The sequence below is a fragment of the Myotis daubentonii genome, chromosome 5 (assembly GCF_963259705.1).
Source record: "Myotis daubentonii chromosome 5, mMyoDau2.1, whole genome shotgun sequence".
In the NCBI taxonomy this organism is placed as follows: Eukaryota; Metazoa; Chordata; class Mammalia; order Chiroptera; family Vespertilionidae; genus Myotis; species Myotis daubentonii.
The window spans coordinates 83,933,132-83,954,952 of NC_081844.1; the positions used below are offsets into that span (position 1 = coordinate 83,933,132).

Below are 21,821 nucleotides of genomic sequence, written 5' to 3' on the forward strand. Positions count from 1 at the left end.
TCCTGATGGTAGCACTGGCCAGCCCAGCCCCGGGGCATTTCCTGTTTATGGGCTTGGAAGGGCCAGAAGAGGAGACCCGAAGCTGGGCATCCAGCCCAGATTTGGGGATGAGGGGAGTTAGGAGGGACCTTGATGGCACCAGCAGGCCCAGGGAAACCCCCATGGCTTAGCTGTTCCTCATGACGTCTGTACTCCACCCAATCTGGCCCCAAACCCAAATTCCAAGCATAGCCCTGCTAAGGGCAGACCCTGTCCTTGGCTCCCTAGTCCAAGCTTGACCTCCACCTGCTTAAAGCGCCTCTAGCCCCTCTGGGGGCCTGGATGCTTTCCCCCCATGCCCATGCCCCCTGGCTCTTGCTTCAAGCCAGCTCCCTCCTCACACCCACCTCTTCTCCAGTCTCCCTCATCCCCATCCCACCCACTCCCCCATTTCCTCCACCTCCTTCCTCCTCTCCATCACAGTTCTTCTCACCTCCCTCCCTCACACCCGTGTCCCACCCTCCATCTGCCCCCCTTTTCTTGCTCTGGCTGCAGAATCCCCAAGCAGATTTTCTTCCTTCCTGCCATTCATTCATTCATTCATTCAAACATTCATTCATCAAACATTTTTGAGTGGTGGGAAATAAGTTAAACAAGATTCTTGCCTCCTGAAGTTTTTATTCTAGTGGGGAAATTAAACAAGTAAACAAATAAACAAATTAAACAAGTCAATGAACAAATGAAATCATGATAGATCGGGATAAGGTCAAGGAAAAGGACAAAAGGGAGGCTGTGACAGGGATTACAAAAGCACCTTCCAACCTCCTACTAGATATGGAGGAAGACAGTCACGGAGAGCGGGCGACAGAGGCCGCCTGAATACATGGGCAAGAAAAACGTGACCATGTCAAAAGACAGCCTCAGACAGACAGACGGGAACAAACTACTTCAGCTGTAAGAAATAAAATATGCATGTGCTGAGGAGGGTTTGGGAAGGATCATGGCCAGGAAAGGGTTCACGGGGCAGTTTTCTGTGGGTGCAGCACTTTGAAGGTTGGGGCGCGTGCGGAGGGCACTGGGCATGTGGCAGAGCGCCAAGCCACGTGGAATCATGAGCACATTCGCAAACACAGCTTGGGGACTTTGCCCTTCCCAGTGCTGCAGCCCCATGAAATATTTAGGCTTCTGAATACTGCTCATCCCTTACTGTCCCCCTCAGCAAGTACACTTCCCTTCATCATTCTGGCTGCCCCCTTCCTCCTCTTCCAACAGCAGAGAAGGGAAAATCAGACCCCAGACTGGAGGAGGGTCTGTCCCTACCATGTGGGCAGGGGGTGGGATCCAGGCCTAACTTTCCACACAATACTCCCCCCACAGGGAACAATACCACCCCCACTGTGTAGCCTTAGGAGTAGGCAAGGGAATGGGTAAGCAGAATAAGGAGAGGGGTTTGGAAAATGCAGATGTCCAGGTTCCTGGAGGGCCCTGGGGAATGGGAAGGAGTCTGGGAGTGATGATCAATGTCTTTTATTGAGCACTTACAATTTATTGTGCTAAGCCGTTTACATGCATTGTCACCTTAAGTTCACACTCCCAATATAGGATTTATTATCCCCATTTCATAGCTAGAGAAACTCATGTTCAGAGAGGTGCAGTAACTAGTCCAAGGCAATCCAGCTCCAGAGGCCAAGCTCCACATATCGTGGCCCCTTAGAGGTGACAAGGCTTCATTAGGGGTGGGAAAAGAGGGGTGTGTGTGTGTGTGTGTCGGGGGGGCGGGGGTCATGCCAAGGCAGTGTCTGCCCCACCCCCTCTTACTCTCCAAAGATGAGGCTAATCTCAGTATAATTACCCCTCCCCTGCACCTCCTCCACTCCAAAGTGGATCAACCCCAGCCCCAACTCCTAAATACTTCACCTGATTATTAGACAAACCTTGTTGGCCAGAGATTGAGAGACCATGAGAAAAGGGGAAAAGGAAGTGAGGAGATAGAGCGGTAGAAAGAGAGAGTAAGAGAGAAACAGAGTCGGGGCCAGAGCAGAAAGCAGGTGCGTGTGAGGGAACTCTCATGACGGTTGCAGGGGGTGCTAGAGTGACCCACAGCCTGGCCAGTTATGTCCCAGCCATGGATGGAAGGTAATAGAACTCCCATTCCCCACCCCCACCAGGCTGTCTTCACCACCCTTCCCCCTTCACACCTCAGCTTCCCCTCCCCCTCCCACACTGTCCTCTCTCAGAACAATTCTAATTCGACTAAGTGGCTAAGAGGTGGTTTCAGCCTGAACAGTCAATTAGGCCTGGAAGAAGGGAGAGGAGCTTCCCCAGGTCTCCCACTTCTACCCACCCCCTCACCTGCCTCTGACCCGACCAAGCATCATAGCCCAAGACTCCAGGCTGTCACTCGAGTTCCCCTGCTCCTTCTTCCCTGCCCACTGTGCCCCCATTACCTGTGTCTAGACAGCCCCCAGCCCACTCCTTAGTTCCCACCTTGAGTCCCTCCGTCCCCAGGCCCTGAGTCCATTCAAGTCTTCCTGGTAGGGGGCTCAAGGACAGAAGGGGCGCCTCCTTAGGAGGCTATCTCCCTGAGTATCTTTATGTCCGCTGTTTCTCCTCTCTGTCTCTCCCTCTCTCTCTTCCTCTGGCACTCATTTCTAACATCCGTGGACCAGGCCTACTGGTTGCCATGGAGATGCAGTGTGCAGCTGGATGGTGTGTGAGGAGCTGTGTGCGCTCTGTAGCTCGGGTGGCTGTGTGTGAAACATGCCCATGTGCAAGGAAGCATTCTTCATCTTCCAGAAGTGAGACCCAGGCCAAGGCCCCAGTGACCCTAAACCCCTCGGCCATATTCATCTGGGACACATCCTGTCCCTCGCTCCCTGCAGGTCAGATACCAAATTCTGCTCAGTCCAGGCTGGGGATTGGCAGATTCTGGAGGGGCCCTAACCTGCTCCTCCTGTCCAAGGAGAGGATTGGGAACCCCAGGAAAGGAACAGGAGTGAACAGAGACTTTGACAGCTGGGGTGAAGATTAAGCTGTGCAGATGGGCTGACTGATAAGAGGCCAATAGCCCCCCAACCCCGGGGATTGGGGGTGGGAAGGTTGGTCCAGCAAGCTGGAAATTCCACTTGTTTTTATTTACATTACCCAGTATTTATCCAGAGGGTTGGGAGAAGTGAGAGGCCTGGGTTCCTGCCCTCAGGAGGCTTAGCATCTTGGAGGAATCAGACTAACTCCTTTACGGGTCCCAGCTAACGGCCTTGGCAGCTGAGCTGCCTGCCCCTGGGAAGCTCTGCTCTGAGCTCTAATCTTCCGTTTCCTCGGAGAAGCTTCCTGGGCCACACTGACTAAGGCGGCCCTTTCCTCTCTCCCACCTCCAGTTATCCTCCCTGTCCCACTGTTTGTCGCTTCCGTAGCACTTTAACACAATCTATAATTATCTCATTTGTTTGTTTATTGCCTATCTTCTAGAATCTAAGTCCCAAGAGACAGTTAGAGACCATGCCTGTCTAATTCAGTGCTGCAATGCCAGCACCGGGCACAGGCCCTGCCGCATAGTAGGTGTTCAACATATGTTAAATAAAGGAGTGGACAAATTATTTCATCGAAGCCTCACAGCAATGGTCTGTGGTGGTAAACATTCGCCTCCCCATTTTACAGAGAATAATCAAGGTTCAGTCACCTGCCCAAGGTCAGACCACTAGGAAGGAGTGCAGCCAGAGTTGTAATATAGGTAGGTCTCTGACTGCAGGTGTGATAGAAAACATTAGTCTCCTTATTTTACAAATGGAGAAACCAAGGCTCGATCACCTGTCCAAGGTCATACCACTCGGAAGTAGTGCAGCCTGAGTTCTAAGGTAGATCTTTGACTCCAGATGTGATGGAAGGTGAGGACCATTTTCCTAACCCAACATTGCACCAGATTCCTCTTCCTGTCTGTCTCTGGGTGTCTCTACTCCCATCCCAGGCATTCCCAGATAAACTGGGGCAGAGGAGGAAAAAGGACAATTAGAATCTGTGAAGCATGTAGATGTGACCTTTTCTTTCAGAGGCTTGGGATCCTGAAAAGGCCCCCTTTCGCCCTCCTTAGGTGGACCAGCAGGACCTTCTAGTTCTGGCCCCAGCCTTCTTCCCCCATTTCTCCTGCCTTCCTGAAGGACCTCCCTTCCTCTCCTCCACCCCCAGGCCTTTGCACACACGGCTCCCTCCGCCATGCCCACTGCCGGCTTCCGCAGCGGCTGTTCCATCTGCCCTTGCAAACTCAGCACCGGCACCACTCCTTCCAGGAAGCGTTCTGGACTCACTGGAGGAAACACCAGCCTGAATTTCAGGGCAGGGCTGAACACATGATGTGGTCATTGTTTACCTGTCTGCCTTTCCCATAGAGACCGTGTGTCATTCTTGGAGTGTCCCAGTTCCTTGTTCTGGGCCGGCACAAGGAGGGGCTCCGGACATGAGTGTAGAACGAGTGAACCAACCAGAGGCAGGATTTAGTCCCCAAGTCCTTGACCCCAGACATTTTTTCCAGGACTTGGCCTTCATGGAAGTTCCTCATCCCCCACAGTCTGGCCAAGTCAGGGGTGGGGAGGATGTGGGGCCCTCTGGTTGATTCAGTGCTTCCTCTGATCTGAAGGTGAGGCCTGCAGGTTAGGGGCCAGTCACCCTGGCCACTGGTAGAGGGAGGGTTGGTGATTCTGTAACTGGAAGGTTAGTAGGGGGACCAGGTTGCACACTTGGCCGGGGAGCTGACCTGACCTTGTGGATTCAAAAACAACCAGAGGGGCTTTTGCCCTTCCTGCCCCACCTCCCAATTCCAATGTAATGAGGGGCCCTGGAGTGGGTGCCAGGCCCTGCGAAGCCCCGACTGTGGGAATGGATGAAGGGGCACCCTGAACCCCACCGCACCCGCGGCCGATCCGGGTTTACACAGCGGCTCAGCCAGGATTAGTCCCCGCGCTGGCTGGTCCCGGCCGCTGAGCCGACCCCGGTGTCCTGGCGCCAGGCCCACGCTGCGGGCGGGGGGAAGCACGCCGCTGAGCAGGGGCGCTGGCGGCGGGGTGGGGGTGGGGGTGACGGGGAGCCCCGGGGGGCGGGGCCAGGAAACCGGCTGATCCGGTCTCTGTTCTTGGACGTCTCCCGAGAGGGTGTTTACCCGGAGCCTGGAATAAGGAGGCCTGCGCTTGGCCGGAAGCAGGGGGGTGGGGTTGGGGGCGGGGGGCGAGGGGGGAAACGCAGTCGGAGAAGAGGACCGAGACCTTTTGGGTCCCCATATCGACTTCCAGCCCTCGTGCCTGAGCGTGGGAGGGAGCGACAGGCAGATGCCTCCCGTCCTTTCCACCCAGCGCGGCATTTCGTACTTGTTGCCAAAGGAGGGGGAGCGGGAATGGACCCGTCTCCTTGGTAGAAGGCAGCACAGCCTAACGCCCAGCTCTGCACCCCGCACACATCCCTCACCTGCACCTCAGCTCCTGGTGGGGTTGGGGTGCCTGGAGCGGGTCGGCCCGGGGACCGGCTGGGGGGCTCTTTGAGGTGCACGAAGTAGAAGTCTGTGCTGGGTCTGCGACCTCCCGTCCCCATTCCGCTCGCACCGATTGCTCCCGGCGGGGGGCGAGGGTCCGGGTCCCGCTCCTCCCGAGCACGTCCCCTGGCCCCTCCGAGGCCTCTACCCCAGATGTAGCCTCCAGTGCCCCCGGGACGCAGGCCCGAGGGCCCGGAAAAAGCGAAGTGGGGTCCGGTTTTCACACTTTTATTGTAAAGCTTGGGAATAATTACACTGGTCTTTCATTGACAGCTCAGCAAACAAACCGGAAACGAACCGAACCGGAGGGGTAGGGGGCGGTGCCTGCGCATGCTCGCGGCGGGGGGGATGGGAGGGGGCGGAGGAGATCAGAGAAAGAGAAAGACAGAAAGAGACAGAAATCATTACAAATCAACGGGATTGTGCTCGCAGCGCCAGGGAGGGGGCGGGGCGGCGTGGGGCGGGGCGGGGCCCTTCCCGGGAGGAGCGAGGCGGTGGGAAGTGGCACTAACCGAGAGAAACACGACCCCAGTGCGGGCACTTGACGCGCCCAGAACCCCCCTCCCCGACCCCACCCCCCCACACACGAGAGAGACACGGCCCCCCTCCCCACTCAGATAACGGAGGAGACACAGTCCCCTCCTCCCCACGGGCAGACACACCCGCCTGGGAACCCCACGGGCGAGACACAGTCCCCCCTCCCAGAGAAGTCCCACGTGGAGACGCCCCGAAGAGACCTTCTCATGGCCAACACGAGCCCTCCCACCACCAGGAGACAGCCCCCACCCAGGGAAGAAATGGCTCCAGAGGCAGGGGGCCCTCAGGAGAGAGGTCCCCCAGACCCCCTAGGAGAAAAGACAACTCAGAGCTGTCCAGTCTTTCCCCAAAGTGCTGCAGGTCAGACACCCCCAGAGCAGAGGTGCAGGGAGGGCCAGGACATCCCTTCCCAGACATGCTTCAGAGATCACTCCCTTCCCTGGGAAGAGAGGTGGCCCAAGACTGACATGCCTTAAGTCCTCCCAGGAATCCTGGGAGGAAAACAGGCTCCCCAGAGAGCCTGGGTAGGGGGAGACATGCTCCCATGGTCCCCAGCGGGAATACATGTCCCCCCAGAGACTCCCAAGGGGAGAGATAGGGGCTAGGGAGCCCCCAGAGGTGAGGGATGCTCCAGAGACCTTCCCCCTGGGATATGAGATACACTTCAGGGACCCAGGGAGAGAAATATGTCCCCGTATACCCTCCCCCTACCAAGAGACATGCTCTGAAGTAGGGGGTGTGGGGGCCGGCTAGGTCCCCTCTAGGAAGACACTGACTGGGTCCGGCTGGGTTTGAGGGGGTCTCCTCTGGCCAAATGTCGCCTATTTGTACATAAAACTGTACGCGACACAAGGCATTGGGGAAGGGCTTCACAGACCTAGGGCCAACAGGAGCGGTCCCCAGTGCGGTCACCCATCCCCTGCCCACCTTTGGTTTCACCTCTCAAGTGCCCAGGTGGTGACAGACTCGGCGCACCCCGACCCCAACCAGGGGGCTGGGGGCTCTGCCTTGGCCTGTGGAAGGGCTCCTCCTCTGTGCTTCTCAGCCCTCCCAGCCATCTGGGCCACCCCTTCCTTCTGGCTTCTCCATTGTGCAAAATGCTTCTCTGCCCTTCCACCCAGTGCTCAGGGGTCTCCAAGACCAGAGCAGAATGCCCAGGCCACCAGGAGCTTCTGGGGGAGTCCACTGACCCCAGGAATGCCTCCTGTCTGGACCACCCTCTCCACCAAGCAAATGGGCCTCATACAATCTTCTTGCAAGGATCCTGACCTCCAAGACCCAGGAAGCCACTGCCCCACCAGCCGGGCACCTCATGTTAACCAACTCCACCACTATTGCACCTGCCCCGTTTGTGCAGGGGGAAGGGGCTGTCTCTTTAACAAGCCCCGGCCCACTTCCTGGGCCTCCCCCAGGGAAAGGAGCCTTTGGCTAACCCCTAGACCTGGTTGCTGCCACCCCAGCTCACTCTACCCCCTGCCCTCCATAGAAGAGCTGTGCATGCTGGGGCCACCAGCCTAACAATGCTCTCCTTCCCAGCACTGTTACTCGAAGCCGAGTTAGGGGCAAGGAGCAGAGTTTAGGATAATTCTTCAGCCCCCTGGCTTTTCCCGGGTGGAGGTGGGGTCTCTGGGGTTACAGGAGTCAAGACCCCAGCAACACAGCTCCCAAAGGCACCAGACAACCCAGCAGCCTGTACCCACCTCTCCCATCCTTGGGCCACCCCCCAAGCTTAGACTAAGTCTAGCAAGGGCCATACCCTGAGTCTCCAGACTCCCAGCCTGGGCCCCTGGGGCGCTGGAGAGGTATGGGCCAAGGCAATGGGGGTTTCTGGAAGGAAGAGGGACTGAGGCTTTGAGATGGCCACAGTGGGAGATGGGGGCTCTACAGGATGCCCCTCACACCCTGGCCCCCTGAGGTGAAGAAAGGAATCCCACCTCATCATGGCTGACTGGGCTTCTCTGCCCCCCAATCTCCCTACCCACTCCCCCATGGGACCCCTGACCCTGGCAAAGGGAAGCCCAACTGGAAGAAGGGGGCCAGGAGCCCAGGGTGCCCTGAGGCAGCCCTTCCCACCCCGAGATCAAGGCAATGGTGGTTTTACAGGCTGACGGGTCAGTCATGGCAGGGGCTGGGGGATGGGGGGCAGGGAGGAAGCAGGGTATAGGTCCCCCCTATTGGGGGCAGCAATCAGCCACCCCCTGAGCAAACCTTCCTGCTCCCAACTCACCCAACTAGGCCATAGGCACAGTCATCCCACCCCTGTCTAGCTGCCCCCACAGTCTCAGGGCCCCTCTGCGATGCTTATCGGGATGTGGGAGGGCCAGCCTGAGCGGGGATCTCCCCCCAGGGCACAGCGCAACAGTTCCAAAAAAATAGAGATTTGTATTTTTTTAAAAAAAAAATTAAATAAAAGCCCAGCTCTGCTGATAGGCAAATGTAACCCCCATCCCCACCCCCACCCCCCGTTGTTTCCCTGGCCTGCACCCCCATCCCGCCGCGGCCCCAGGTATTTACAACATGGAACAATAGAGGCCTGGGGTGGGGGACACAGGGCAGGCTCCCCCAGAGGGGTCCCCCAAGACAACACAACATCAACGAGAAAAGTTGCAAATCAGGCAGAAATGGGGACATCATTCCAAGGTCCTTATATACAGACACTGCATGACCAGCAGGGAAGGGGGCCCAGGTGGGACAGGCATGGGCATGTGGTGGGCAGGTCAGCCCAGGAGGAGTATGGGAAGACAAGGCCTCCGCCCACTCCCACCCCCATCCCCACCCCACCTTTGGTAACAAAAGCCCTTCAGGGAGCCCCTGGTGGTCAGGAGATGCCTCTGGGAGTTCCCAGGGAGAAGGGCTCCCCAGTTCAGCCCTGCTTCAGTGCTGGAATGGGGGCATCCTATCTCCGCCCTGGTCGGCCATGCGGGAAACAATGAATTAAAAGTGTGTTGCCCACCCTTGATTCCACCATCTACCCAAAGTAAGGGGGTGCTCCCTGGAAGTCGAGGGATGGGAGCCTAGTCACTGTAGAAGAGCTCTCTTGGGCGTCAGCTGGGGAAGCCCCATGAAGGGGAAGAAGGGGCTCCCTGGGGGCTGGGGGCTGAAGTGAGGGAAGAGGACCTGGACCCTGCATAGGGGAAGGGCAGCGTGGTCATGAGGCCAGTACTGCACGCCCCCCCCCCCCACTTGGGGCCCTGGCCAGGAAGTCCACACTGGAGGGGTCAGGAGTGGGGCCCTGGAATGGGCCCATCTGGGAGCTGGCCGGCGGCTGGACAAGGGGTTGGCCGCAGGCCAGAAGGGGGCTCACAGGTAGATCTCACGCTTGGCCGTCTGGGCAGATGCCGGTGCGGCTGCCGGTTGGAAGTCCGAGGTCTGGGTCAGGGGGATTTCCTCCAAGGTGGCCGAGTCCTTGCAGGAATCATGGCTACTGTGGGAGAAGGCACTGTAGGAGGGCAGGAGGCGCACGGGGGCCGTTTTGGTGTTCCGGTCTTCCGGGGGGCTGGGGCTGCCGGCGCCCGCAGGCTCCTGCCCTCCTCGGTCCTGGTAAGGCACGAAGGTGGAGAGTTTGAGGGCGCTGCTCTTGGTCCGGCGGCTGGGAGACGACTGGCCGGGCATCCAGCATGTGTCAGAGTGACCAAACTCGCTGCACTCCCGGGTACATGTGCCCGTCATTGCGACATCAGGCAAAGGGCGCAGGTCTACAGGAGAGAGCCAGGACAGTCGTCAGGAAGGGCCTTGCGAAGCTCTGCGTCGGGCCTCCCACTGGCACCTCAGAACAGGGTGCACCCCCCCCGCCCACTGAGCTCATAGGCACACATCCCCTCAAATAGACACACGCCCCACACCATCCACCACATGCTCACTCTCTCTCTCACACATAAAATCCACCCTTAAATAGACACATTCCTTCCATCCTCACCCATCCTCCAGCTCTGCTCGCGCACACCCACCAAATCTGCCCTCAGACTGGTGTGCGAGCACGCAGCTCATCTACGCACTCCGTCATCCACAAATCTACCCTCCGACAGAGGTGAAGAAACCCCATCCTCATTTAAAGACTCTCTCTCTCTCTCTCTCTCTCTCTCTCTCTCTCTCTCTCTCTCTCTCTCACACACACATGCACACACACACACACACACACACACACACGCACACACATACACACATGTCCTCAGATAAGTGTGGGCACACAAGTCTACACTGGGCTTCTCTATTCTCAGACAAAGGGGGACACATACCTTCCTTCTGAACTCGCTCAAGCCTCCCCAGGCTCCAAGCTACCCTGGAACCCCACTCCACCCCAGAGCAGCAAGGCCCTCCTGTAAAGCCATGAAGGAGACGAGCTTCTGTGTGGGGAGTTCACAGAGAAGCACGCACTCACACACCCGCAAGCACACTCATGCAGCTCCTCCCCACCTCACTCCAGCCCCTACACCAACCACCACCCCTGGCCTTGCCCCGGCTTCCTGCCCAGAACACCCACGGGAACAGGAGTTGGCTGCCTGACATCAGCAGTAGCCAGTGTGGTTGCTGGGCAGCAGGGTCTCCATGGGAACGGCTAAAGCCATGAACACTTCCTGTTATAGTTGCCCCTGTCCTGCCCTCACTCAGGGACAGTACCAGGCGATGACCCCCCCTCAGGGGAGCAGCACCACCCACCTTGGTTTGGCCTCCAGCCAGTGCAAGGTGAGGAGGGGACAGCTCTGTTGTTAACCCTCAAAGTGCCAAGGCTCTTCAGGGCAGAGTTGGGGGACCCACAGTAGCACGGAGCAGAGCAGGGGCACTGGGTGGGTGGGGCTGGGTGCTGGACCGAGTCCCCCAGACCCCAGAGTAGCTCCCACATACCTGGCACTCTGCCTCAGGGCCTGCTCCGACCAGCCGGCTCTGCGCGGGCACAAAAAGGACGAGATGGGCATGAGACAGAGCATGGAGGGGCAGGGTGGGGGCGAGGGCACTCGGAGATCTGGGGCTTGGGAGGTTAGAGAAGGGCCCAGTGCCTAAGGGGTGGAAGTGGACCTTTGCATCTTTTGGGGGATGCTGGGAGAGTTTGGACTGAGGGAGGGGACGAGACCCAAGGACATCTCCAAGCTGGAAAGTCTTTCCATCCCAAGGGGAGGCTTATCAGTGTGCCCCTCCACAGGCTGCTATGGACACCTACACACACACACACACACACACGCACACACACACACGCACACACACGCACACACACGCACACGCACACACTGCACCACATTCTCGCAGCTCACCCACCACATATTCCCACACTGACCTCTGCTCCAGCCAGGACCTTCCTTCTGCCATCACCGTCCAATCCCCTCCCAGATAAGCCTGCCCCTTCCCAGACCTCCCCACCCCCTTTCCTCAGCCAAACACTGCTTCTTCCCCCAAGGGGATAATAATACCCTTCTCTGAGATCCTCAAAGCCTCCGGGGTACCCTCCCTTTCCTCAAGGCCCTCTGACCTTGTTAGGGGACCCTCTTTATCTCAAGATTCCCGCAAGTAGAGTTAGGTTCCATTACCACTACTTGAGGCCTTTGGCCACCATTCTCAGGGGCCCTGTCCCCAGGGAGGCAAGGAGAATGTGGTGCCCAATGCAAGGTCTTCGGAGCCAGAGAAGCCTGGGTTTGAATCCCCCCAGCTCTGTTGCTTCTTATGTATAGTTGTGGGTAAGTGACTCACCCTCTCTGAGCCTCAGTTTCCTCCCCTGTAAAGTGGGCACCACAGTTTCAGGTCAGACAGTAGTCGTGAAGACTAAATAAACATAGAGCGGAGAGCACTCAGCACAGTGCACACTGCTGAACATCCAATGAGCTCAATAAATGGAGGATGTTCCCAAGGTCTCGTTGCCATTTCTGGCTTCTGCTCATTCCTGGGGTGCCCCACCACGCTGACGCCCCTCACCGTTCTCAGGGTGCTCCATCTCTCCTATGCTGCCATCGGGGGTGGTGCGCTCATAGTGATCCTCAGGCAGAGCCAGGGGACCGAGTCGGGGCCCTGAGGATGACTTGCTGGATGGCGTCTCGGACTCCTCCAGCCCACTGTCGTAGTAACTGTGCTGGGACGGGTCCTGTAGCTCCTGGGCCTGGCTGGTGGCGGAGAAGGTGACGCGGCGGTGAGGTAACTGCAGGGAGAGAACTTGTCACTGTGGGCCGGCCAGGCTGCCCAATGGGGCCCACCACCACACCAGGCCCCAGCCTGAGCCAGGCTCACCCCCAGATCTTCCAGCCCCCTCAGCAGCAACCAAGAAGAGGCCGAGCCCCCAGCACAGCACAGCCCCCAAAAGGCACACACCCTAATAGAGGACTTCCCCTTAATTCTAAGATAGCTCCCGGTACAGCCAAGACCACACACTGAAAGTTCCCAACACAGCATAGGCCCCAATGTTAATATAGCCCCCAGGCCACCACGATAAGCCTAATCCAGTACAAACACCTGTTACAGCGTAGCCTCCAGATACTGGCGCAGCCTCCCTTTAATTCCAGAACAGCCAACATCAGAATAGCACGGTACCAGCCAACTCCCGTAGTTCAAGCAGAGCCTTTAAACACTAGCAAGCCTCCAATTTCCAGAAAAGCTCCCTAAAAGCAGTATAGACTCCTAATCCCAAAACAGCTCACCAATACAACAGTTCCCTAATTTCCAAACAGCACCCCCAAACTCCAGCTCCTCACCTGTCTCCTTGCTCTGTAACTTCCCATTGCCTCCATCCACAGGAGTTGCCAACCTCTTTCTGATCCTGCTCCTTGGCCTGGTTTGTCATGCTGCAGGCAGCCTCAGGACTCCCTGCTGAGCCTGCTCCCACTCAGCCCCCCTGTCCCCACTCCAGAGAGGCCTGGGAGTGGAAAAGGTGGGAGGAGAGAAGGGAGCCAGATAACAAACCAGACACCTTGGGGGGTGGGAACGGGAACAATGGAAACTCCCTCATGCTCGAGATCAGGAAACATATTAACTGTAGAGGGCAGGGCCTGGGAAGACCTGGCATCCATCAGGAGGTTAGGAAGGCTGACCTCAATGGACTCCTTCTAGGAAACAGGAAGGAGCTTCTGGGAAGGGCTGTGGACTTGGTGGAGCCAGGGCTTAGAAGCTTGGACTGGGGACTGGGGTGGGGGGAGTGGAACAGTAACAGGCTGCTTCCAGCCGGCTCCTATCAGCCTGCCACGGGTTAACAATCACCCCAGGAACCTGGCAACCTCAGCTTAGCACATGGCACAACCAGCCAGTCGCCCAAACACCCACCTAGGACTGCCACCGGTGTTCCTGCCAGCCATAAATGAAGAGTCATGGAGGGTACAGAGCCAGGGCCCCTGGAGGGCAGGATGGGAGCCGCCCAGGCCCAGGGCCCTGCTGATGAGTCTCCAGGCTCCTTTCAATCCTCTAAGACTTTTTCAGAGCTTTGTCTTGCCTCTAAAACCCTCAATAGGAGGTTTTCAAGACCCATCCTCCTGATACCCTACATAATCTCCATCCCATTCAAGGCAGCTGGGATGGGGGAGTCTGCTAGGACAGGGAGCTTTGGAGCTGATGGGAAGGCAGCTGGAAGGCAGCCCAGAACTGCCTTCCCATCTTGGCTCCCACCCCATCTTCAGGAAGAGGCAACTCTTCTTGGGATCCATGCTGTGATCTAAAACATCGAAGGATCTGGGTGACGACAGACATGGTCCCCCAAATTGACCTGAACATTTGGGACTGAGAGGTTGGAAAGGAGCAGCATCCACCTGGTGGAGTGAACGGCTCCAGGAGGGGCCTGGGGAGCACAGGGCGGTCTGCTTTTTGGGTGCTTCCCTCTCCTCCCTCTCTGCAGAACCTGCACCTGGGAATCTAAGGCTTCCATCCTGCCTGCTAGGCACATCACTTGGTACCTTTCCCCTATGATTCTTTTCTATAAAATAGAGGGTTGGGTCATACTCAACACCAAATGTTTCCTTTAATTCTCTACTATTAAATCTTAAAAAGCCTAGATCCAAAAGCTCTCTCAAACCCTAGCCCTGAAGTTCTAGACTAGCTGTGGGCAAACTACGGCCCGTGGGCCAGATCCGGCCCGTTTGAAATGAATAAAACTAAAAAAAAAAAAAAAAAAGACTGTACCCTTTTATGTAATGATGTTTACTTTGAATTTATATTACTTCACACAAACACTCCATCCATGCTTTGGTTCCGGTCCTCCGGTCCAGTTTAAGAACCCATTGTGGCCCTCGAGTAAAAAGTTTGCCCACCCCTGTTCTAGACACTTGCTGAATATTTCCAATTGGCTGTCTCTACTGGCCCTTCAGATGTCTGCAACCAAATTCTTTTTCTTCAATCAGCTTCTGCAAAGGCAATGACCTCATCACTATCCAGTCGCCCAGACTCAGAAGGATGATGTCTACCTACCTGGGAATCCTGGTACCTCTCCCCTCACTCCCCATTCCCACCCCATATTCAATTATCCTTTTCTCCTTAAGTTCAGCCAAATCCATCCATCCATCATCCCCATTGCCACCATCTTAGCTCAGACCAGTTTCAATCCTGTACCTTCCCCACTATTCCCTTTAAGTCTGCCATACACTCCAGTGGACTTTGTAAAACTCAGTTCATCTAAATTGAGCTCTCAGGGGCTCCCATTTCCTCTTAAGGAACTTTCAGCAAGGCATCCGTGTCCTCTACAACTTAGTTTTTCTAGTCTCATCTCTCAGTTCTCTCCTATACCCTCCACTCCAGCCAGAATACTCCCCTTTCTCCCTTCTCCCTGTCCCCAACCTGGTCATACTCACTCCTGACTCAGGAGTTGGCTCACAGGGCAAACCCTCCTGCCCAACTCCTACTGATCATGGAGTTTCACATTCCCTTTCCATGAGTCCACTCCCATGTCCTATGCAGGTCTTCCCATACTGTGCTCCTCAAGGAAAGGGAGAGGGCACTATGGTCAAATAAAATTGGAAAACCCAGAATTATATAGTTTAACAGTTTCCCCCTTTCTTGCAGGCTTTGCAGAGCCTTTAATAGGATAATGTGATAGTGCAGCTCTTACTACCAAAACTAACTTGATCATAGAAGGCCCCCCCCCCTTTTTTTTTATCACATAATGGTTAACAGCAGACTCTGGAAATCAGACCTCATGATGCTTTGTGCTTGAATTCTGACTTCATCGCTAACTAGTTTTCACTTCTGTAAAGTGAGCATTATAATGACTTATGTCACAAAGAGTTATGAGCATTGAATGAGCTAATTCACATCGAGTGCTTAGCATGGTACATTGCACCTAGTAAAAACTATATAAAAAAAAAAAAAGCAGCAGGTAGTAGCAGTAGTCCTGGGACAAGCTGGGGAAAGTTTTCCTATGGCACTTCTCACTCGACACTTAAGATTCTCATTTACCTCATCTTCTCACTATTAAGTCTTGCACAAAGGTGACCATTTAGCCTCAGGGTCTAGTACCGTGCTGAGCACACAAGCCTTTGTGTTTGGGTGATGACAATGGTGTTGCAGTTTGGTTGAGTCTAAATGTTGGGAGAAGGTATGTATTGTGGCTCCACCCACGATCTGAACTGAAGCCAAGTAAGGAATAACCCTTCTGACTCTGGGAAAAGAAAAGGGGTGGAGGAGCTAAAGGAAGAGAAGAAAGAACTAGTGGCGGCAAGGTAGGAACAAAAGAGAAAGAATGATTGGTCAGGAGTTGCCTGAGGTCACCTTGGAGATGCTAATTTGTCCAGGAGAAATGAGATGAGACTAGATTTCACTTCCCCACACCCCACTCCTCCAAAGCCCCCAGGAGTTTTTACTTTGGGGCTACCCCCCAGGGCATGGGCGAGTTTGTGGACAGAATCAAAGTAGAGAGCTGGCGCCTGGGACCTCTTGGGAGTGTCTCAAGCCTCTTCAGTCACCATGGAGACAGGCTGCCTCTGGCCTCAGAGACTCACTCAGGACCTGAGGTCCCTCACCCAGACTTTAGCCTCCCTCCCTCTAAGGCACAGCTAGGGAAGACCCAAGAGAGCAAGAAGTGAGAGATGGAGAGAGAGAGAGTGAGAGCCAGCAACGCAGGTGGCCAGAGCAAGGAGCTGCAGGAAGGGAGCGGGCAGGACTAGGATGCCTCTGCCCCAGTCAGCGGGGAGCACCCTAAAAGTGGGGATACAGAGCAGGTCAATTCAAGGACTTGAGAGTTTCCGCCCCCTTCTCTGGGCCCTCCCTTGGGGCAGCCTAGGATGGTGATCATGGTGGGGACACAGGGCAGCGCCAGCTAACTGCTGGGTGTTGAGTGGTATTGGGATGAAGAGTCTGGGAAAGGGACTTGGGAAGATCTGGACCTGAAGGGGAGGTGGCTGGTATAATCAAGAAGTCATCTGCCTTCACCTGAGATGGTCAGGCTGCACCCCACCCCACGAGGTGCTCTGGTCTGAGTCTTTCGGGCTCAGTATGGGCAGATTGGCAAAGTCAAGTCTCAGCCAGTGGAGAAAGGGCAGGAGTTGGGTGCAGCCCCACCTGCCCTTTCTTGGTGAAGATTGTCATTCCTAGGGAGAAGGCCTCACAAATGTGGGATAAGGGGACATGTTGAAGGATACTTGGAACGGGCACTTTCCCTGGCACAAGGACATGGACATGGGGTGGATAGGAAGACGGTAAATTAAAAAGGTTGGAGCAGAGGGGCAAGTCTAGGACGTGGGAAGGGGCAGAAAGAAGGGATGGGAAAATGGGGTCAGGACCTAAGGGCAAAGGGCTGTTTCCAGTCTCTCTCACTCCTTCTCTCAGTTCCAGGAAAATAAGAAACGAAAACTCCAAAAATAGAGAACTTTATTGTCAAAGATAAGCGTTTGGGACTGGGACTGGGGAACTGGGGCCCAACCCAAGGAGCCTAGGGTGGGGAAGAGGGTGACACACAGTACATACAGAAGGCACAATTGGGGAGGCCCCTCCCTGACAGAGTCCCCGCCCAGTTACCCAGCAGCACCCAGGTCTCCCATTTCCCTCTGGAGAAGCACCATGGCTGGTCTCGGATGGAGACCCAGGTTTGGAATAGACTTCACTTCCCTCCCCGCTTCTGCCTCCAACTCCTTCTGCTACCTGCCCATCAGCCCCCACCTGCCAGAACCAGCACCTGGTCCAGTGTCCGGGGATTTGACAAGTCACAGGCCTCTCCCAGTGGGCAGGGAACAGGAGGAGGTCACACCGCCCCTCAGTTTTCACTCTGTCTAACCTTCCATGTCAGGGTGAGGCAACCAGGACCCCAGCATCCCCAGATCTTTGGTCCTACCTCCCGCCGCTCGCTTGGGCCGGCCCCCACATGGGCTGCTGAGCACCCGGGCCCAACACACCTGCTCTGTCACTCCCACACTTCAGTCCAGATGGCCCCCTGGTAGGGGTGGGGTGGGGGCTGGGGCATGCTGAGCTGCAAGGGCTGGCCTACCTGCTTGCTGGGGTATTTGGGGGGATTGGTGCGGTAGCTGTAGTCGGAGTACTGCTCAGAGCCCGTGGACGTGGTGTCCCCAGTGCCCACAAATGTGTTTGCGGGCGGCAGGTCCTGCACCACCTGGTGCTTCTTGGAGGCTGAGGGTGACTGTGGCTGCAGCTGGATGGAAGGCAGTGGGGAGTTAGAGCGGTAGTGGCGGCCCAAGTCAGGGCTGCCTGGCGGGTAGTTGAGGGGCAGGTGGATGCGGGGGCTGTCCCCAGGGGCATCGCTCATCAGGTTGAACTTGAGGGACTTCTGCAGCCCAGCCTCGTCCTCGTCCTCCACTGGCTTCACAGGCTTCGGGGACTTGCTCTTCTTGCCCTTGCTTTTGTTTCCCTTGGAGGCTTTGCTGCTGGGCTTGGGGGCGTACAGGTCCTTGGTCTCCTTCTTACCGGCCTGGTAGCCACTCTTGGCCTCCCGCTGCCGGCAGTAGCGCACAAGCACTGCCAGGGCGATGAGCAAGGCCACGGCCACCACACCAGCCACCACGCCAAAGAGGATGTTGCCACGCTGCTTGGAGCGCTCATATTCTGGGTCCCCAGCAATGTCGATGTCCAGTGGCGTATCCAGGCTGTGGCCCAGCAGGTTCTCCAGCAGCGTGCGGTTGGTCAGGGTCTCATTGACATAAAGGTGGACCAAGGCGGTGCCATAGCGTGGGGGCTTGCCGCGGTCACTGACCTTCACCACTAGACGGTGCAGCCCATGGTGGCGCCGCTCAATCTCCTTCTCCAGGGTGATGGCACCTGAATGTGACCCAATCTGGAAGAGTCCGTAGGGGTTGCCACCAGCAATGCTATAGGTCAGCTCAGCATTGACACCAGAGTCAATGTCCTCAGCTGTCACCTGGCTGACCGTCTCACCAAGACGCGTCTGGGGGGTCAGCAGCCGGTGGGAGGTGTTGGAAGGGGCGGTGATAAAGGGTGCGTTGTCATTCTCATCCAGCACATTGATAGTGACGCCAACGTAAGCTGAGCGAGGTGGGACGCCGCCGTCCACCGCCTTCAGCTGGAAGGTGTAGGTGCTTTGCTGCTCCCGATCAAAGCTCAGGCTGGAGAGGATGGTGCCTGTGCCATTCTGGATGACAAAGTCACCATTGTCCTGCTCCACTGTGAGCTGTATTCGGGCATTCTCCCCCTTGTCCCCATCAATGACAGTCACCATGCCCACTGGACTCAGTGCTGGCATGTTCTCCATCACGGAGAAGTTGTAGCCACTTAGCATAAACTTGGGGTCATTGTCATTGTAGTCCAGCACATTGATGAGGACAGTGGCTGTGCCCTGGAGGCTGGGGCTACCCCGGTCAGCTGCCACCACCTTCAATTCATAGTTTTCCCGCTGTTCCCGATCAAGGGATGTCTTTACCCGGATCTCTCCAGTCTCGGGTGAAATGGTGAAGAGGCCCTTGGCAGCCGGCTCAGGCTCCAGAGAGTAAACCAGCTCAGCATTGGAGCCCGAGTCGGCATCACTGGCCGTGACCTCCGCCACCACTTCGCCCGGCTTGTTGTTCTCCAGGAAGCTGACCTCCGTGACGCTCTGGGTGAAGACAGGTGCATTGTCATTGATGTCCACCACTTGCACCTTGAGAGAGTTGGTGCTAGAGAGTGGGGGGTTGCCGGAGTCCACGGCGACAATCTCGATGGTGTAGTCTTTGACCTTCTCGTAGTCCAGTGGGCTGGTGGTCTGCAGGAAGTACTTCTTCTTGCTGTCACTTCCCGTCTCACTGGCCTGGCGTAGCTGGAAGGGCACGTCCCCTGCTACCACACAGGTGACAGCTGCATTCTCTCCCTCATCGCGGTCCGATACCTGCACCAGGGCCACTGCTGTCTCCTCTGACACGTCCTCTGAGATGTTAGCCATCCCATCTTGATGGGTCACCAGGCCTATGCCCCGGATCTCAATGGTGGGGGCGTTGTCGTTCATGTCCTTCACGGTCACCACCACCTGGGCACGGGCACTCTTGGGGTTGGTGCCTCGGTCCTTGGCAAGCACAGAAAAACGCAGGGTGCTTAGGTCCTCACGGTCCACGGGGCCCTGCACAGTGATAAGTCCAGTGTTCCTGTCCAGTCGCAGAAGACGCCTCACGACTTCAGGTGCCTGGTGGAACATGTAGTCTATCTCTGCGTTGGCACCTTGGTCTGAGTCATTGGCCTTCACCTACAGAGCAGGGGAGGAAAACAAGGACAACAGTTATGGGTTCGTCCAGAATAGCAAATTAAGAGGTGCCCGTGCTGCCTTTCAAACGAGCACGGCAGACTTGACTGATTTAACGAGGCACCCTTTCCAAAGGAGCACGTGTCCTGCCCTTTTCCTAATCCTGACCCTCTTGCACATCTCCCTGGCCTATTTCCCTAAGGAGCACAGATGCTGCCTGCAACTCCTCAACAGTGCTACAAGCCACTACTCGAGATGGGAGCGGGCAGAGTTAAATCTACTGATCATTCCTGCACTAATCTGCCCGAATATGGGAATGAAGATCCCGTTGTCCAACTAGTACAACCCTTCCACCCAATTAAACTGGCCTTCAACCCTTCTGAAGAGCTGGATAGGTGCGAGCAGTAGAGATGGTGTGTGTGCATGACATACGTATAATACACATGCATGTATATACACCTGTGATTATGGGTGACTGTGGGAAAAGGTATATGTGTCTGTGCCTATGTGTGTTTGCACATGAGTAGAGACCCACAAGTCCTGGAGGACACAGGTGAGGGGATTTCTTTTGAAAGCACTCAGGTAGGTATATGGGTCACAGGGAGCTGGCCAGGCCACTGTTTTGTCAAACCAGGGAAACCTGTTTCAGCAGCTTCTTCCCCTCCCACCGGCCGGTGCTGGCTAGGCACCAACTTGAGGAATCCAGCAGAGCCTGCAGTGAGGCGGGAGGGGTTGGTGCAGGCCACAGAGCCTGCTGGCAGCAGGCTGGGCTCCCAGCATCAAACAATGAACTGTCTGTCCCTTTGCATCGGCACGCCCTCCCATGCCAGCACCGACACACACTCTATACAAACACGGGGGCAACAGGAACCTGGTTGAAATGGCCATGAGGTAGATACTACAGAATGTGATGACAGGTTGGGTGAGGGATGAGGGGGGAGAAAGGGACAGACATAACTTGGCAGAGCTCTGGGAAGCAGAGCAGAAGGGTCCTAGGTTTAAATCCAAGCTCCACCACTTCCCAACTATGTAACTTCAGGCCAATTATTTAATCTCCCCAAGCCTCAGTCTACAAATATATAAAATGGGGATAACAATAGGCCCTATTTCATGGGACTGTGGTAAGGATTAAATAGAATAATATGTGTAAGTGCCTAACATTGCCTGGCACATTGACTCCTCTTTTAGTCCATCCATCCATCCATCCCCCTATCTGTCCATCTCTGAAGGTCAGTGCTAGCACAGGGCTGGGCACTGCACCTAATGGGCCCTCAAGACACTGCTAGTCTCTTCTCCTTCCTGCCATAACTTTTTCAATAGTGGAGGCACCTGGACATGGGTTCCCAGCTATCCTGGTCTCTGCTCACTCCTCTGAAAGACAAACAGTTCCTCCTCATCCTTCAACCCACACCCACATCCCCCATCTATCTGTTTGTCCCCAACATTTTCGTTATGATTCCCATTGTCTCCCTCTCTAGATAGGCCACCCAGCTTATCTGTCTCTCCTGACATTTTACCTCCCTTTGTCTGTCTAGGACAGCTGTGGGCAAACTACGGCCCGCGGGCCGGATCCGGCCCGTTTGAAATGAATAAAACTAAAAAAAAAAAAAAGACCGTACCCTTTTATGTAATGATGTTTACTTTGAATTTATATTAGTTCACACAAACACTCCATCCATGCTTTTGTTCCGGCCCTCTGGTCCAGTTTAAGAACCCATTGTGGCCCTCGAGTCAAAAAGTTTGCCCACCCCTGGTCTAGGACTTAACTTCTGCCTATTCCCCTTCCATCCTTGCTCAGTTCTCTCTGCCTCCTTCCAACTGCCAGTTCTCTCCCATCCTCTCTCTGCTGCCCTGTCTACCTCTAGTCTTGTGTCTGCCCCAGTCTCCTGCTTCACCCACTGGGAGGGGTGTTAGCTACTACACACACATAGGCTCTGAAGCCAGACTGCTGGGCATGGCCAAGGTGGGACCTGAAAATATAGTCTGGATGATATCAGGCAATTTTCCTAATCTCTACAGACTCAGTTTCCCATCTGTGAAATGGGGATAATGCTTACCTTGTACTGTGGGGATTACATGATAGAATACATATAATGTGGTTAGAGCAGTCCTGGCACCTAGGCTATTATTATTCACCATCCCCGACTGTCTGTCTCCCTTTTCTTTCTCAGTCTCTCTTCAATAGGTTCCAATCCACCGGCCTCTAAAAAAGGGGTTGAA

At 55.7% G+C, this 21,821-nt stretch overlaps 1 protein-coding gene across 12 annotated transcripts in view; it reads right to left on the bottom strand.

Moving 5' to 3' along the window:
• Positions 1-912: 912 nt before the first annotated feature.
• Positions 913-21,821, bottom strand: part of PCDH1 (protocadherin 1) — a 30,934-nt gene continuing 10,025 nt past the window's right edge. For 5 of the 12 annotated variants that reach the window (XM_059698709.1, XM_059698714.1, XM_059698712.1 and 2 more), the window contains exons 3-6: positions 17,409-19,604; positions 11,933-12,152; positions 9,336-9,726; positions 5,707-5,818 (exon numbers count right to left, since the gene is read on the bottom strand). In XM_059698709.1, the coding sequence (XP_059554692.1) occupies positions 5,758-5,818; positions 9,336-9,726; positions 11,933-12,152; positions 17,409-19,604 (2,868 nt within the window). In that variant the 3' untranslated portion in view covers positions 5,707-5,757. Of the gene's footprint in view, positions 932-5,706; positions 5,819-8,496; positions 9,727-10,873; positions 10,913-11,932; positions 12,153-12,702; positions 12,864-14,271; positions 14,338-15,291; positions 15,635-16,778; positions 19,605-21,821 lie in introns of those variants that run through there. The other 7 variants (XM_059698710.1, XM_059698715.1, XM_059698711.1 and 4 more) reach the window with 7 other exon arrangements.